We start from the raw sequence: 18,204 nt of genomic DNA on the forward strand, positions 1-18,204 counted from the left end.
ATTTTACATTCTACTAAAATTGATTATTTAATGACTGTTCCAAGAAGCATCAACGTAAATGGAGTCAAGTTGCTTTATTTTTGAAAAAAATGTAAAAAATAACATTGCTCGAACGCCGCAAAATTATTATTATAAGTATGTACGAGGAAAATCAGATGAAATTGAATTTTATGAAGGCAGTTCCCTATTTGTGACCTAAAATTAATTTTTAGAAGATACTACGAGTACATGAGGATTTACGTTTGCCGCGATCACCTATATACTCATATATTTATAACCGACTTTAAATAATTATATGTATTTCTGAATATTTTCCTTGCACCGTGTTATCTTCATAAGACATTGTTATCGGTTTAGCAGGACATGTGTCAAAAGGAAATCACTTTTTGGTGTAAAAAACCACGATGTGTCATCAATCTCGAAGTATTATTTTTAGTTTCAAACAAGTGGTGGTGACTGGAACGTTGAAAAATGCTTCGGAAAATGTGTCTTGATTGCTTATATTATTTTATATGGAAATAATGCATTCCATATTTTAGATTACTTTATGGAATTTTGATGATTTGCTTGGCAAAATCGAAGAGTGACAATGACTTCTTTATTACTAAAAATTTGTACAATAAGAAGTATTTTTGTGTGACCAACACTACCTATGCGTTAAGTTGGACTACAACGGAAGTAGAAGAAAATTTGGAACAAGGTATTGTAACAGGACATTAAGTACAACGATATTATACTGTCTAGTGAGATTCAACCAAAATTAAACATGTACCATTAATTTAATAGAGCAAATTAGAGACAAACAAGTTATTTTCAATTTTGTAAAGCACCTGTTTGGCCTACAGCAATTTATTACGTTGTTGAAAAAAAGAATCTAATAAAGCAAGACCATGTCAAAGACAAAAATTAACAAAACTTATTTTCATAACACGCTGTTGTTGCTCTATCCTCTATCATAATAGTCAGTTAATCTCAACTGTAAAAATCGAAGGTATTTTCATAATTAGAAATTTATTCGAAGCGAAAAAGTGAAAATTTTCAAAACCAAACGATTCGTGGAGGAATTAAAAGGACAAGAAGGTGCAAATCTACATATTCTCAATTTACAAAACTAAACCATGTAAAATGTAACAACGTGTAACACAATGATATTTCCAATTATTTTAATTGTAATACATATATTACGAGTACCACTAATACCTACTATACTTAAGTAATCAATTTCAGAGTCAACGTTTATACCGGAAAGAAATAACAATTCTTTCGACTGTCGTATTGAAAATGATTTTAGAACTAAAAAATATTTCGTAAAAGCTCCTTGGAAGTTGAAGAACTCGTTGGAAATGAACATTAATCGAGTAATAGTTGACCAACGATGGGAAGGTAAGTCTGTGTTGAATATAAATATGTACGTAGTTACAAAAATAATATTTATTTTGTTTTTAGAGATGAAAATTTATAGAACAGAATATGTTACTGGTGATCGTGATCCTTTAAAATTCATTACGGCTTTGTCAACATTAAAATTTAATTTTGACATTCCTTTTTCAATACGCACTGAAAAGGAAGCTCACATTTTTCTTTGCGATGGAGAAGATCCTCACGAATCTAATTGTTATTGGTTCATGTTGCAAGCTTTTAGTGGAGACGAAACTGCAATACGAAAATGTTCAAAAGGATTTGTACCTAAAATTAGTAATAAATGGCCGCAAGGAGAGTGCAAGATGAAACAAGCTAATATAGTGGTTTGTATTCACCTTTTTATGTTCTATACTGATTTATAATAATGTATGGTGTTTAGCATCCAGATTTTCCAAGATTCCTTAGCAGCACCCTCTGGACGCACTTAAAACTTACCAAAAGAGCCGAAACCTTAAGACTGCTTCAAAAGAACGGATACAGAAGCAGAAAAATAATAGAATTTTCAGATAAACAAGAACTAATTAATGTAACTCATATGATTATTCACAGCAAAATGGTCAACGCTTTATGGAAAATTCACCAAGGTAATAAAAATACTTTCTTCGCAGAAGGAAACAATTTTTTTCATTTTTAGTGGAACTTATTTATACAAACGAAGAAACAGATAAAATACAACTAGGAACTACTTTCTCTCCGACGGAGAATTATCTATGTTTGTCGATGTATCTGTTAATGTGCGATTCTTGCAAAGTAAAATTAACATTACTTGATGACAGTAATGTTATTGTAATTGAACAAGATTTCAGTCAACTCGTAGTAAGTCATCTTAAACTCAAACCAGTCTAACGTAAAAACAGTTACAAGTTCGTCTTAATTGATTTCAATTTTCATTTGCCACATTTAATAGATAGTTAATTTAATTTTTAATTATGGTTCAAAAAACATATATAAGTACATAATGATGTATTATTAATGTTCATTAATGAATTTATTTTGATGAATTGGACTGTACTGTAGCTGAATGAAAGAACTAACAAATATTTCTAGTCCTCGGAGTGGAGAGAAATTAAATTCATAAGCAAGAGCAAACAGTATCAAAATAATACCTTCAAGTTATTTGTATCAACAACTGGTGGCACGAGAGATCAACGATTCTGGGCAATCGACAGGGTTAGACTTTGTCAGAAGGAAGGTAAAGTAAAAAATTTCTGTAGATACAACAACTCACATAAAATCGCGTTTAGAATTTCGAATAATTGGTTTCACCGAAAACTATACATGTCAATTGATGTCCGACAACAAGAAAATTATTACGTTCAAGGATTCAGTAGAAGTGTCTGGTGAGAATTTGTTTGTAGAGTAAGTGGTTCCTTTAATTTTTTTATGACTTCTCCGACAGAAAGTGAATGTCCTGAAAATACCATCGGAAAATTTTGTGTGCCATGTAACTGGATTTATGAAAATTGCGAACAAATCAAAATTTGTGACAATGACAAGTGTGTATGTTCGTCAGGATACGATATCTTGAACAAGAATTGCTACTACCGTAAAATAACACATGTTTATATAATTTTTTGCGTTGTTCAACACCGAAATTTTTAGAATGCGAAAGTGGATCATATGGTCATGGATGTAAAAAATCCTGCGGAAAATGCTCCTACAACTATTATGACATGTGCAATAGGATTGACGGAACATGCTCCCCCTGCACTGATGGATTCAGCGGACCAAGATGCGATATACGTATGTAAAATTAACATTCCATTCAAAAATAATCAACTTCTCTCTCTTATTTCAGCACCATCAATAATTTTCGCAAGACCTCCAGATGTTACTGATATAAAATACACAGAAGCCACCGTCCAGGTGACAGATTTTACGTTGGAAAATTCATCTAATAATAATAAGAAGCCTTTCGCTTACGCAATTCAATATAAAGTTGAGAAAGTCTGATTTTGAGTTGTGCAAAGATTTTAACCTGAGGTAGTACGTGTTAAAAGAAGGCAAAATAACCCAACTTGCTTTATAAAAATGTTAATGGTTTACAAGAGAATCAAAGGAATCACTTTGTTTTGGGAACCGCTGAAAAATGTCAAATTTGGCGAGCAGTTTTGACGTACGACCAACACAAAAAGTCAAGTTTCTATGTCATTCGAGGTTATGTTTGTCTTTTATCGTTTAGGTTCTTTGAGTTTCATCATGAATTTTTGATAAAATTTGTAAAGCGATGCCTGTAAATTATTCAGAAAACAACAAAGGCTTAATAAACAACAAAGTAAAAATACCTACTGGAATTGTGAGTAAAAGCATAAAATGAAACATCAAAGAAGTTGCTCGAAATGCCTGCCATCGTTTACAATGCAAGCTTCAGTATGACGTGTCCAAAAAAACCGAACTCGATTCAGAATGCCTCTGTTTTCACGAATTTCTTAAGCGGCATTCTGAGCGTAATGAGGAACAGCACCATCGTGAAGCTACAGTCACGGCCACGGAATTTCGTCAGTCGTTCTCATTCAACTGACATTAGCTGTAAAACAGGTTTTATATATTTATTTCTAACCCCACACTGGAAGTTTTGACATGGATGTCAAAAACGTTACTGGTGCGATTTTGATTTTTACTGTGCGGGACAGAATTTCTGTCAAAAACCATATCGGTTTTCTTCAGGTTGATGAAAGACATTTGTGATTTAAATTGAGGTCAAAATTGATGTTCTTGCCAAAGTGACTAATTTTTAATTAAATGACAACAAAAAAAGTCTGCTATGATTTTTTTGACCCATTTTCTCATAAAATTCAGTGGCTCCCAAACTTTTTTTGAAAAACTTTTAACCCCTTTTTCTCGAAAAATATCAACATTTGTATAAGGCATTATTGGCTCAATCGTTACCTTTAGTGGGGTTCGATCACAGGTTAAAATATCTGCACAACTTTCAAAGTCACCCTGTATAATATGTGTAACAATTTCTGGACGGAATGTGATTCAGAGAACCTTTGCATCTTTACCTTTATGTCGTTTTAACGAAATATTTTAGGTAGCAACAAATCAAAATTCAAAATGGATCACATACAATAATTCAAGATATCGATTTAACGAGAGTGGTTCAATAGTAATCAATAATTTAGAAACCGACACAAAATATTTTGTGAGAGCCGTTATTATTACAAGTAGTGGAAATGTTCAAGTGGGATCATTTAAAGAATTTGCCACCAATTGCCAAGGTATTCAACTATTTTCAATTCTTACAAATTTTCATATTGAATTATCTATTGATTTTAGAGATACCTTTAGACAATATTGACATAAAATCAACCAACACCACCGCATTCGTTTCCTTAAAAACTCCGGTAAATTTAATAATCTTTCACCTGACTAAATGAAAACTCTTACTTTTGACAGATAAAAAATACAGTGTGTAAATTGGAAAAACACAACATTTATTTACAACAAACTGGAAATCGTGGATCCTTTGACAATGCAGTTGTATATTTTGATGGATTAAATCCGTTCACAAACTACACAATAATCTTTCAACGTAATATCCAAAAGCACCAGATGAAGAAGTTTCAAACGGCAGAAGGAGGTCATTTTAAAGATACTAACAGTAATCTCGTTTTATCGAAATCCATTTGCAGTTCCACAACAAGTCTTAAATCTGAGAGTCGCCAATAAATCATCATCAACAATTCGCATAAAATGGGAAAAACCCTATTCCATTAACGGTATTTTTAAACATTACATCGTTAAATATCGAGTAAGTAGCCACGGCTGAAAAATACCAACGTTAACGAAAATTATTCAGCACGTGGCGTACCTCGCGTGCGAGCAACACCCAACAACTCCATCGGCGGAGCAAACTCTGAGATTCACCGAAACTTCAACAACAATAAAAGATTTAATTCCATATTCGAGATACTCGATTTCTGTATTTGCCGAAAACACAAGATTGAAAGGACTTCCGTCAGAATTTTTGGTAGAAACGTTACCCTCAGAAGAAATCGAATCTGAAGAGATAGCCGGGGTGAGAGTTACTCCCGACACATATGGGGTTTATATTGAATTGTCACGTAATTGCGAAAAAATTCGAGGACAATTGGTGGTGAATACGACCGTCATTTGTACCAACGAATGGTGCAAGAACCAAAACAGAACTCCTAAAACAACGAACCATTATGTGTCAGACGACATAATTACGCTAGATGGGTTAACTCCATTTTCAGACTACAGCTTGGATCTGATATTTTGTAGAAATTATACGAATTGCAAAGGTAGCACAAAGAGGCAAACCTTTAGAACAAAACCGACATGTAATTAATTGTTCTTCCAGAATGTCAAGAAAAACTAACCGAATGTATTCGTTTTCAGTTCCCAATGCGGTCACTGATTTGCTGGTTTATACCAAAAACGAAAGTTCAGCTTCGCTCAGATGGAAACCACCTTACCCACCAACTGGGGTTTTAGAAAAATATAAAATTGATTGTCAAAATGGATATTACTTTGTAGACAAACATATAAATGAATTTGAAATGACATCGTGCAAATTATGGCCGGCTTTTCATTGTGTCACAGTGTCCAATTTGAAAAGAGGCGTAGGATATACATGTAATGTATGTAATTTAAAATTATTAGAAGAAGTAGTATATTTTAACATTATTATTAATGCTCAGGTGAATGCCAAAAATGAAGATGTTTCAGAATTTGGACCAGAGAATTCCACTCACACAAAAACAGAAATAGGTCGGCATTAAATTACCATTTTCTTTTTCAAATTTCGGATATTATGTAAAATCTTTTCCAGAACCATCACGAGCGCCATACGATTTAAACATCACTTGGACGATTCATAATGATCTGATACTGCAATGGAAACATCCCAACGAATCAAACGGTCCAATTAAATATTTTAATATTATTTTAAACAAAACCGAAAAGAATCTAGCAATTACGAACGACACCTATTACCTACATTATAATTTCAAAGTAAATCCAAAACCAAGCTGGATACATACGTATTCATGTAAACTAATCGTTTCTAGGTAGATTCCGCAGAAGTGTTTCCTTCTACTCAATACAACGTTCAAGTATCGGCATTCAACGGTTTCTCCGGTCATTCTGTTTACTTGATGGACACGAGTCCACCCGACATACCATTACTGAATGGAGATCCTGAAAGTAACAGTACAACAGATACAATTACATTAAAAATCTCGGTTCAAAAACCAAGAGGACAAACTGACGACCGTCTTCTCCTCATCTTAATATCCGATACATCTACGAACCTACAAACCACTGCAATTAATTACACTTTGACACCTTCACAAGATAGTATCACCGAAACTATCGGTGGTAATAATTCAACCAATTTTTTGCTGGAATCAGGAACTTCCTATAATGTCACAATATTATTGCTCAACACTTTTCAAAACAAATTCAGAACCCAAGAGTATTCTTACTTGTACACGACATTAAGTGAACAACAAGACTCAAATCTCCTCGGTTTGTTGGCCCTACTGTTGATAATACCAATCGCAGCAATTATTTACATGTAAGTCGATTGTCTTTTATTGCGATATTTTATACTTACGCCGTACGAATCTTCAGGAAAAGAAATGAGTTGTTGTCCCTCAGAAGGAACAAGAACAATTTGTGTAAGTTTTTTTTGTATAAAAAAATTTGTAATTAATTTATTGCTGTTGTAGCCATAAACCCACCTGGAGAAGGTGAGAATGCTGCGTCAAGCACTGGACCAAAAGTAAGTTTGCATCTGCGAAATATTTCATTTTAACTTAAATTCACTTCACAAGTTATATTTTTTCAGAATGAAAATGGTGAAACTACGACTGCTAACATTTATTCGAAAAAAATCAAAAATGAAGATTTTTTAATCTATGTCAAAACGTGTATGAAAACCAAACAACTCGAAAATCAACATCAGGTGACAAAATTTACTATTGACAAAATATAGCAACTGGATAAAACGAAAAATATATTGAAAACTTTCACAATTTTAGATGATTTTAAATCGTCTTGCCAAAAGTACGTATGAAACGATACAGCGTGGTTCCTTGGAATATGTCGACGTGCAGTTCGCTAACGTAAGAGTGTATACCTTTTACCAAGGAAATAGATATACGTTCGTAATTTTTAAATAGGGGCGTCTTGTCGAGAAAGTTTACGTAACTAGTCCAATACCCAAAAGTAATGAAATTGACAGTTTTTGGAAGACAATTTGGGACGAAAATATTTATAATATTGTACTGTTTGACACTTGCCACATAAACGACCTGGTATGGATTACGGATATTTGTCACATTACACACCCACATTGTTTATTTTAGAAAACATTTGAAAATTATTGGCCCGATTTTAACCAAGAAGTACACTACTGCGACATCTCCATTCGCTGTGTATTCGAGGAAACATTCGCTTCTTACCAATGCAGAAGATTTCTCATAAATTATGAAAATCTGACTCGTCAGGTAAACTCCAAAGAACGCACCGTTCCTTCTAATAACCTGATTGCAGATAGACCAACTTCAATTTTGTTTACTGTCGAATAAAGAAGTACAGTGTTTGTCACTAAATTACATCGAGTTTTTCAAAAAAGCGTCGGAGATTCCTCTCGGTTGCAACTCCCCTATTCTCGTCCACAGCAGGTTAGTCACAGATTTGCCAATCGAATCTTGTTCAAACAGTTCTTGCAGTTCGGGAATGCACGGCAACACCTTCACTCTGCTTTGTGACATTTGTCTTAGGACGTCTAAGAAGGACGGCGTCGTCGACGTTTTGGGAAATCTCCAAAGACTCACAGAATACAACAGAAATTTCGTGATAGATTGTGACCATTATGTGCTGACTCATCTGGTCATCCTTGAGAATCTTCTTCGTGTCGACACCAGCATCAATTGCAATTGTTTCGACATGAGAAGAACCCACCTGTTCACAGCAGGAGAAACGGAAATGCATTTGAGACACTTGAAAGACACCTTATGGTTGGATGCGGGAACAAGAACAGTCGACAGAGAAAGTGGTGTTTATTTCCGAGCCGTTTATCCACGTAATATTGGGAAAAACATTAATTTGGTCATCACGAGAAAGTAATATTTGTTTGTGTTTTAGTAGACGATGGTAAAGTATTTCTTGAGGCTTATAACTTGGGTGAGGAAAATTCTCCATGCTGGAATCGACTAGGTCCCATCAGCGTTGACGGTTTTAGATGTCCTAATAAATTTTTGGTTGTACCTCAGCCGACTTCAACCACACTAAGTGACATTTGGGATTTGGTTATTGAGAAAAATGTGTCAGTCATTTTGTCGCTGAACAAAATTACTCCGTTGTCTACAGTGGGTCAGGTTAAAAGTAAAGATTAAAATCTTGTAACAGTTGTATTGCAGAACCTTCCCTTTTTGCCAGGAAACAATAAAGCAACAGTGTCTTCGAACGCGAGTGTCGAACCAAAACTCACCAAGGATTTTGGAAGTTACGAGTGGACAACGCTGAAGTTGAATAACAAAACGGTACCAGATTGGATAATCTTTAAAAAAAATTGAAATGTTGAATCTACGATGAGCTGACTGTCACATTCATAGCATTTCTTTCAGAAACACCAAACTGTTGAGATCCTGTCGATGAAGACGTGGCCTGCCAAAACATCCTGTCCTCCGGATCTTTCAGATTTTGTGAATTTTTGTATCGCCGCAAACGAAAGAATGAAAAAGTCCAGATTGGTGATGGTGACGTGTTGGTGCGTAAAAGTAATCGTTTGAATGTTGTGTTCCAATATCTTTTTCAGCGATGGAGTTACTGCGTCGGGATTGTTTACGGCGATGTTTTATAACATCCAACAGATGAAAACGAACGGAATGTGCGATGTGTGCACGAGTGTCCGAACTGTTCGGCGTCATTGTCCTCAGTTTGTGAACGACAAAGTAAACAACAACGAAGGGAAACATCACTAAATTAATTACAATTTTTTCTCTTTCAGAAGCAGTACACTTTCTTGGTAGAAGCTGTGCATCATTACATTAAAGAATTTCAATTGTATGAAGTAAGATAAATAATATTTCATGATTATATTTTGGGTGAATTAATCAATCAATTAATTACTAATTAGTTAACAAATCATATTTTTTAACTTTCTACATGGATATATGTTTCTTGGTACTTAAATTTTGTTATTTAGGTACTTGTCATTTGAATAAACAAGAACAATACAACAAATTTACTAGTATCACGCAGTTTTATTTTAGCAATAATTCCTCTCATCGCACTGTAAAACGAGTACTTTCAAAATTCTAACTAAACATTTTCTTTAACTCTTTATTAACTCTCTGATGAATGATGATTTTTTTGCGTCGAAATCTTGATATTGTTTTTCTACTCCCATGTTTAAAATGTCATCTATCGCATATGTTAACAAGCTGTGATTTTGTGCGCTTTAGTCACGAGGTGAAGTTAGCAGCGGGCTTTTTAGTCACGGGCTAAAGTTAGCTCCAGCTATTTTAATCGGAAAAATCATGTGACACTCAAAATCAAGTTAGTTGTCACTTGTCAACTGACGTTTATCAGTTTCGATAATTATGTTTAAATTAACGTTTAATAAAGGAGTTACTACATAGTTTTATTTGTTTTGTTTATTTGGTCGTAGAAAAAGTATAGTATGCAATTCGTTTATAAACTTCTCTAGACACTCGTTTATTAAACACTCGCTCCGCTCGTGCCTAAAAAAACTCCTGACTAAAGTACCGTTTATAAATCTTGTTGCATAATATACTATTATTATAAATTATTCCTATACAGTTTAATAGAATCTCTTGTAAAGTTTTATTCAATTAATTTTTCATTAATTTAGTAAAAAAATCGTTATTTCTGTTTTCACATAGATAGCATGGTAAATATGAAAATATATATTGCCATAAATACCACAAGAAAGTCTGTTTTCTTTGAAAATATTTACAAAAAAAAAATACGCGTAATCCAGATGTAGGTAGTAAGAAAATCATCAATTATTTCATTTTTTCCTTTTCTTGTAAACAGGACACTGGACAGACACTCGACTGTTGCTGAAGGACAGAAACCAGATCTGAGAGACAGATTTAAAATGACGGATAATGCAAAAGCGAAAACACTTAAACGCTGTTCAAAAATGAAAAAACCATTGTGGTGCAAATAACACTAATTTTTCATGACATTTCCTATTACTTATCACTGTGACAGATAAGTTATTTGCACCACAATGGTTTTTTTATTTTTGAACAGCGTTTACGCAGTCCTATAGTTCATTCTTAAAATATTTGCAGTGACGTCACGTCTGAATCAAAAAGACGACGTGCCGTTCGTCCGTATTTGACATTTGACAGCAAAGCATAAGGAGTTGTTTATGTTGCCGCCATGGTCAAGAAATTATAGTATTTTCTAGTGTTGGGCATATCGATATATTTTGATAATCGAATAAATCGAAATAATCGCTTTGAATAATCCAAATAGCACTGGACTTTCCAATTATGCATGATGCTCATGCGTAGTTGTGCATTTATTTCGAATTTCGTTCCGATTGCAATAATAATCGAATAATTTCTATTTTATCATTAAATAAAAATAAAGTAACGCTTAAGGTATAAGATTATATGGCAGCACTAAAATTATCCCAATAATGGAAACCAATATTGGCGTTAAGATGGTTGTCACGGCTCGTGCAGCTGCATCCCTTTTCCTTCGTTCAGGGGAGGGATTAAAATTTTGTGAAAGAACTTGTTTTTGATGTTTATTGTAAATTTTGTTATTGTAACGAAATTACCTTTAGTACTTTGTGTCTTGAAAACAATAAAGATGATTTGTAATAGTATTGTATATTTAATAAATAAATATAATTTCGTGGGTACGCATTTGTTTTGAGGCCGGCTCTGGAATTCACAACAGAGAATTGCTCGAAGCATGATTTATGGTTGGGCTGACCGCCTACTGCAATTGCGACAAAAGGAACGTTTATCTCCGGTGAAATACTTTTAAAGGGCCATATAATCTTATACCTTAAGCGTTACTTTATATAAAAACTTACCTGTTGATTTGATTTATTGCAAAAAGTTAGGTTAGGAGAATAATTTTAGCTAAATTTCCTCTCGTTGCTGCACTATCGCACCTTACGTCTACATCATCTTTGTAATAGTTTTGCTTTTCGCGACACTTTTGTTATGATTTCCTAAGCTTTGGAGAAATCGATTTACATTTTCGTCGTTTCTTGACATTTTGACGTTTAGTCGACATCTTACGCTTACGCGAGTCAGATGTATGATAGTCAGACACACGTCGATAGTTCTATGTTACTCAAATCGTATGGTTCGGAGTGAGATGCATAAAGCAACCATCTTAATAGCGCACGTAGCAGAGGCAACGAACTTGTTTGACATGTGTTGAAAGGAGATAGCTATATATACGTAGTTCGTGTTATAAACTGATACAACTGCATATATTTAAAAAACAGACTATAGAAAAGAAGTTATACCGTCAGGTCCGGATGTGATTATATTTTTCATTTTCCGTAGAGGAATATATACCTCGTGTTCACCGAAAGATTTTGTGTAGAATGTAGAACAGCGAGAAGAGGATGTAATATAAGTTGGAATAGATGGAATAAAGGTGTCTTGAAAAAAAAAAACTCGACAAAAGAATTTCAAATATGAACAGGATCACTTTTGATGTCCTTGTTGTAACACACCAGTTTTGGAATAAGATTTTTTTTCATGCTTTGCATATATGTAATACCAAAAAGGATTCGGATCAGCTTGTAGGCTTTTTCGATGTGTTCGATGTAAATTTCATGACGTCATGTCCTTAAATATTTAAATTTGTCATAAATTTCTCGATCCTTATGGCGTTCTAATATCCTAGAAATCGTATTTAAACGTGTAGTCTTGGAGCAAACATGAAATTCCATTGCGCTAGAATAAGCACAACAAAGACGATTTTATCAGTCTACCAGACAACTCTATCGGTAAACAGTATTAAAAACACAACCCTCGACTCTCTATTTCCTACTTTGTCCAATTTAAACCCGATTCAGCTTATTTTCTCTGCATCCCGAGATATCTCATAATTCCAATTTCTATCAAGCTCCCACGCGAATTTGCCTAAACCTTTTCCAAAGTAAAAACGAGATTCGTCTCTTGCGTGCGTGGTAATTTGTGAGGCGACCCTCTAATTCGTGAAATTTTCGCAAGGGGGCAGTAAAAATCCATCGGCCATTACCGGCGTCTTCCATCGGATCCGAATATGTGGCCATTTCGTTACACACTCGAAAGTACAAATAGAATCGGTAAAATATAGACATATAGTCCTCTATTCCTTTCGGCGCGTTGCCAAGCCTAAAGAAATTTATTTTATATGAATGTGGTGTGTCTGTCTCCCTCTGGAGCTGGTCCAGAGCGGTGGTGAAGAGCGAGAGGGCGCCAGCTCCGGATAAAATCGAGCTTGTCTCTTTGTAACCTCTTCTATGAAATTTAAAGGTCTTCAATTTCGTCGGGCGGTCGAGACGTCCGGGTTATCAATATGTGCAATTACTGTGGGCGAATAGAAATAGTGCGAGGGGCCCCGAGGGACGCGGTTAATTTTCGGCAAACGAGAAATAAATGTAAAACGTTGCGAATAGGTAGAATGGAAATGAAAACGGCGTGAAATACACAAACCGGACCGTTTTCGACGGATTCAGAGAGTAATCGACACAAAGACATAATGAACGAGCCGACGTTCCGAACCCGCCTATTTCACGTTGCCCTACAGAACGTCGATACGTTTTGCCAACTGTGATATATTAACATTGAACTGTCCACCCACAAGATTAAGTGCAAATACCTCGATATTCAAAGTTTACTCAGAATTTCTGGTTTTAATCCGAACCGACGATCAATTAAATCCCACCGGAAAGATTGAAGCGCCGCCGTCGAAGGACCCGCCGGAAAAAATAAAGCGATCAGTCCCGGGGGTGGCGACCGCGAGGGGCGAGATATTAAAGTTAACTGATGGTCTTTATAGGAGGCTGCGAAGGAGAGATTAGAAGAACAAGAAAGCACGGCCGGGTCAAAGAGTGTGATTTCAGAAGAAGTTCTCATGAAATGCACTAACAATGGTTTGTTATTTGTTTCTTGGCGTTGCAACCCACTCGTCAGTCTGCACAGCAAAAACACAAACAACGCAAAAAGTGAGGTTAGATTTAAACGGCTGATCCGTGATCTGTAATCCATGGTGCATTCACAATCGACTCTTCAACGCCTACTTTGGGGATAAATTTAAATGAACATCCAATATTGTTATCAGTCAAATTATTTCTCTGATTTGCTGCTTGTAATTCATGATAAGAAATCAGTTGTTCGGCTGTTCAGCTTCAGCACTTGCATTGCCATCTAGAACACAAGGCCAGACAGTGTGTGACGTCACGAGGAAGGTCAAACGTCAAAATTTGTTTACATTTTCAGAAAGTATCAAATACGGTGTTTTAATTATTTTTTTCGAAGACTGAAAATTGTGAGATAAGCAAAAGCTTATCAAGTGTATTTATAATAATTTCAGTTGATATCAGCGTATTTACTGTTCATCGAACGTCGCAGGAAATGTCGAAACCTGATAAGTTCAACATTTTCGTGATTGTATTGCCGCGAGCAATAAATTTTGGTCGTCAATGTCATTTCAAAATTTGGTTAGATTGTCACAAATTTAAAAAATTTCCCTGCCTGATTATGCGCATGTCATCAAAGTATCAAAAAAATGAGAAAAAATGACAATTAATGTCATAAAACATGATGATAGGTTATGATATTTACGACTGTTTACAATGGAGCATTTTTCATTGCGTCAAAGAACGACCTTGACGACCAAAATTTATTGCTCTGTAAGTTGTTGTAAGTATAATTTAGTTGCAAAAATATTTGCTACATATAATAATTAAGATGTAAGAAGCATTTGTTGTGATTTGGTGTTATTTAAATGATTCACAAAGTAAAATTATACAAGAACAATAAATACACAAACTTAACCTCACTTAATGACACATTTTCGCGTCATTAATGGCATTTTACTCCACGGGGCAGTAATTGTAAAGCCTAAACACATCGTTCTACTAAAAAAAAGAGTGCTAACCAAAAATCGCACTATTTTTATTAAATTCTGTAGGTTTCATTCGTGTTTCGATGAAACCTTTACTGTGACGTCACGATCAAAAACAATTGCTGCCTTAAGGCTTTGTGTTCTGGATGGAAATGGCACTTGTTGAATTTTCTTCTATTATGTAATAGGTATTATTTTGTATTATATTCTTTAACGTACCGAGAGAAAAATTTTCACCGAGGCCGCCTGTGGCCGAGGCAGACAATCTCGAGGATGTTAAAGGACATCGCGGCCAAGGTGCACACAACATTTTTTCTGCTTTAGGTACGCGAAGTGCGCGTTTCGCGTACGATTGCACAAAAGATATCATAACTTTTTTGATTTTATTGTTGGTGCCTTTCGGTTTGCATTTTGTTTTACTACCAAATCGATGAACCAAGTGTAAACTTATTTGTTCCATATCCCGAAATATACGATTACTTTGAAATGCTTATAGCTTTGTTTATTCACACGACTCGTTATCACTAATGCCAAAACGCCTCGAATTTCAATGTTATCCCCTCACTTTCCAAAACTTCCTTTCCTTCCATCCTCGTGTCCATTACAACCAAATCAATTTGTTTATCGACCAATCACTCACTCATCCACTTGGTCTGGACATTTATTTCACCCTCGCCTCCAATTCCAACATATTTTCTTGTTGCATTTGCCCGTTCTGACTTCTTGTTGTTCCTTCCGGACCGTTTCCAATGCACTGTCCGTTCTGTTTTAATTCGATCTCCGATCGAAATTGCCGATGCACTCCACTCGCCTTAATAAATACTCGAGCATCTCCCTTATCCACGAGTGTTATCGAACCGATCGGATCCTTTCAAAATCGCTTTCTCAACGAGACTGTTTTGATCGTCGAATTAATAACCCCACTGAGCATTGCAAAACATTCAATAACTCATTTTTGCCGACAAGCCTAAATAGTTCAACTTAAACGGATGATTTATGGTTGGTCGCATTTGCGACGATGAGAAATGGATTGTTTGTGTCCTTACAGCGACGTCAACCATCGATCCAGATCCATCTGGATGCATTTAAAGTGCGCCATCTACACGAGTTGACGAAACACGAGTTGGTGTGTTACTTACGATGTGCAAAACACGTTTTGTTTGGATTCTCTTAACGGGAAAACTGATTTTCTACAAACAAGGTTGCTGGAAAGAAAGTTGCGCAGAATTTGACAGTCAAGTCTACCAACATAAAATCGTTAATAATTTTAATCACTAAAAGTCACCCGGTATTTTCACCAGACCATTGGTATCTAGAACACAAGGCCAGACAGCGTGTGACGTCACGAGGAAGACCAAACGTCAAAATTTGTTTACGTTTATCAAATACGGTGTTTTAATCATTCTTATCGAAGATTGAAAATTGTGAGATAAGCAAGAAGCATTTGTTGTGATTTGGTGTTATTTAAATGATTCACAAAGTAAAAATTACGCAAGATCAATAAATGCCCAACTTAACCTCACTTAAAACGACACATTTTCGCGTCATTAATGGCATTTTACTCCACGAGGCAGTAATTGCCTAAACGCATCGTTCTAGGTTCTACTAAAAGAAAAAGTGCTAAGAGTTCTAAATGGCAATGGTACCACAAGACACCTCGATTTGTACAGCTCTGGGTGAAATTTGCTGTCGCTCAAAGACACAATGTGCGGAGGTGGTTGACGTGGTGGCGCACGTACTAACGAGGTGGACGTTTGAAATCATAATCTGGAGTGCAGCAGCGAGATCAAAGCCAAAGAGCATTATCGGCTGGTGAATGGGACGACTATCGTGCACCCATCAATTCCGCAGTGTTCAAATGCACGTCGAAGTGGGTGGCGCATTACGTCGGTTGCAAACTAGCGTAGAGGGTGCTAATGTTGCCGGCAAATCCCGTGCGCTTTGAGCAACTATGATGAAATGATTGTTTGACGTGGCCTGTGATTGACGAGTTAATCAATTGCACGGCGGGTCGGGACTCACCGCCGCTGCTTAGTTATTATCGTTTATATTTAATGATGCATGGGACCGGCCGCCCCCATCACGCGAATTATTAACGAACACGAATCGATGGCGGCTCGCGGTCCGAGGAGCGACCCCGGCTGGACACCGGAGATAACGCCACCCTCGTCAGACCTGATCGATGTGAGCCCGCAAGGAGACGCTGTCGGACCGGTGCTGTCGGACAGGAAGTGGCGGCGGGCCCGCCCCGACAATTAAAAAACAAAAGCGCCAAGACCGACGCACGGTGGGTCTTGTTACGTCGAGAATGGATGAGCAAAACAAACGTTTGTGAGCAATTTGAATAAAAAAGAGGCGGCCGCATCGTTCGCTTCAATTTGCATATTCAAATGTTGTGGCCGTCGCAATTACGTCATAATTGAAACGGCACAAAAGAGACAGCGCCCTCTGCAATTGCCCGTGAGGAACTAACGATCGTGTAATAGGAGTGACAGTTTAGCCGATGCGGACCCGACAGGACCACTTTGCCACGGACCTGGACCAAATCTAATCAAACTAATCATTGACGATACACTTGATTGGCCATCAGAATTGACCATCAAAAAAATTACAAATCTACACCCTCAACTAAGACAATTAACAGTTTTAAAATATCAAAATGGTGGATGCGCCGGGAAGTTTTTTTAACAAATATCTCTGCAGACTGACAAGCTTTAGCTGATTTGAAAACTGTATTTTGTAGATGTTACAATCACCGTTAGTAAAATCAAAATCCCATGCATGTTCTGTTGGAGGTTTGTTCTGCAAGTCAAGGTTATTGGACTGGTTGTATGTCTGGAACCTCCATAAGAGAATGCACGGGTTTTTGTGTTGGAACCCTCAAAGCTTAGCTAGTATCAACGATTTTTGTAATACAAAGAGAGGATTAAAAAATGTAACTGCTTCTTTTTTCTCTTGTTTCTGTTTGATTGTTGTGAATTTTTTGTGATGATGACAATGAGTGGAGGTTCTTCTCCCGCGGGAGGAAAATTCCGCGTCACCGTTAAAATTAGACGTCACGAATTTGACGAGAGTTCACCAGGTTAAGGATGAAGTTGACGCGCTGACGTGGCCGATTGAAGATGTTCGCCGTTCCGGCAGTTGATTCCCGATTCACGTCTCCTCTTCCAGGACATCGACGGGGCGGGATAAATCGTTCCGGAATTCCCCGGCCGTGAATACGAAAACATTGAAGTAAGCAAAAGTCGGAGCAGATCGATCCGCCATTAGAAATAATCCTGCGGAAAGTGTGTAGAGCGGCAAGATGTTGCGAGGACGCACAGTGCAGTTGGTTTGTCGGTTTGGTGGGTGTTTAAAAAGTCGGGATCCGCCTCTGGCTGTGAAAAACATTAACTCTCCTCGACAATAAAGATAAAGCCCGGATTTGGGAAAGTTTCCGGTCGACGGGTCCCCGGAGGCTTCGCCGCCGAACAATCGATACGTGTCCGAATTTTTCGCAATTAAAGCAAAAATGCAAATTTTATAGTTTTATGGTGCGGGGGAGCGGTAATAATGGAACGGGAGTTGGTTTGTAAAGCGGGCACGAAACTCCCATTACAACGATTCTGTGATAGACAGAGTTCTGCGAGTTGGGACGGAATTAATATTCAGATATTCCGTTCGATATTAAACAGGCCACTAAAACGA

At 36.5% G+C, this 18,204-nt stretch overlaps 1 protein-coding gene across 2 annotated transcripts; it reads left to right on the plus strand.

Moving 5' to 3' along the window:
* Nucleotides 1-406: 406 nt before the first annotated feature.
* LOC138124715 (receptor-type tyrosine-protein phosphatase mu-like) lies at nucleotides 407-9,652 on the plus strand. 2 transcript variants are annotated; one of them, XM_069039863.1, is made up of 33 exons: nucleotides 407-485; nucleotides 540-700; nucleotides 1,228-1,383; nucleotides 1,447-1,745; nucleotides 1,802-2,006; nucleotides 2,057-2,238; nucleotides 2,470-2,614; nucleotides 2,667-2,762; nucleotides 2,822-2,968; nucleotides 3,025-3,165; nucleotides 3,221-3,360; nucleotides 4,457-4,643; nucleotides 4,702-4,769; nucleotides 4,822-5,005; nucleotides 5,058-5,176; nucleotides 5,225-5,729; nucleotides 5,788-6,029; nucleotides 6,090-6,159; nucleotides 6,221-6,402; nucleotides 6,459-6,967; nucleotides 7,024-7,070; nucleotides 7,122-7,174; nucleotides 7,241-7,357; nucleotides 7,434-7,517; nucleotides 7,575-7,709; nucleotides 7,761-7,901; nucleotides 7,948-8,078; nucleotides 8,127-8,479; nucleotides 8,542-8,765; nucleotides 8,817-8,939; nucleotides 9,024-9,166; nucleotides 9,215-9,350; nucleotides 9,407-9,652. In XM_069039863.1, the coding sequence occupies exons 1-33, from the start codon at nucleotides 472-474 to the stop codon at nucleotides 9,476-9,478; spliced, it is 5,511 nt and encodes a 1,836-aa protein (XP_068895964.1). In that variant the 5' UTR covers nucleotides 407-471; the 3' UTR covers nucleotides 9,479-9,652. The 2 variants fall into 2 exon arrangements, with proteins under 2 accessions (XP_068895964.1, XP_068895965.1); XM_069039864.1 differs by having other exon boundaries at nucleotides 8,545-8,765.
* Nucleotides 9,653-18,204: the final 8,552 nt, after the last annotated feature.

Source organism: Tenebrio molitor, chromosome 2 (genome assembly GCF_963966145.1).
Source record: "Tenebrio molitor chromosome 2, icTenMoli1.1, whole genome shotgun sequence".
Taxonomy (NCBI): Eukaryota; Metazoa; Arthropoda; class Insecta; order Coleoptera; family Tenebrionidae; genus Tenebrio; species Tenebrio molitor.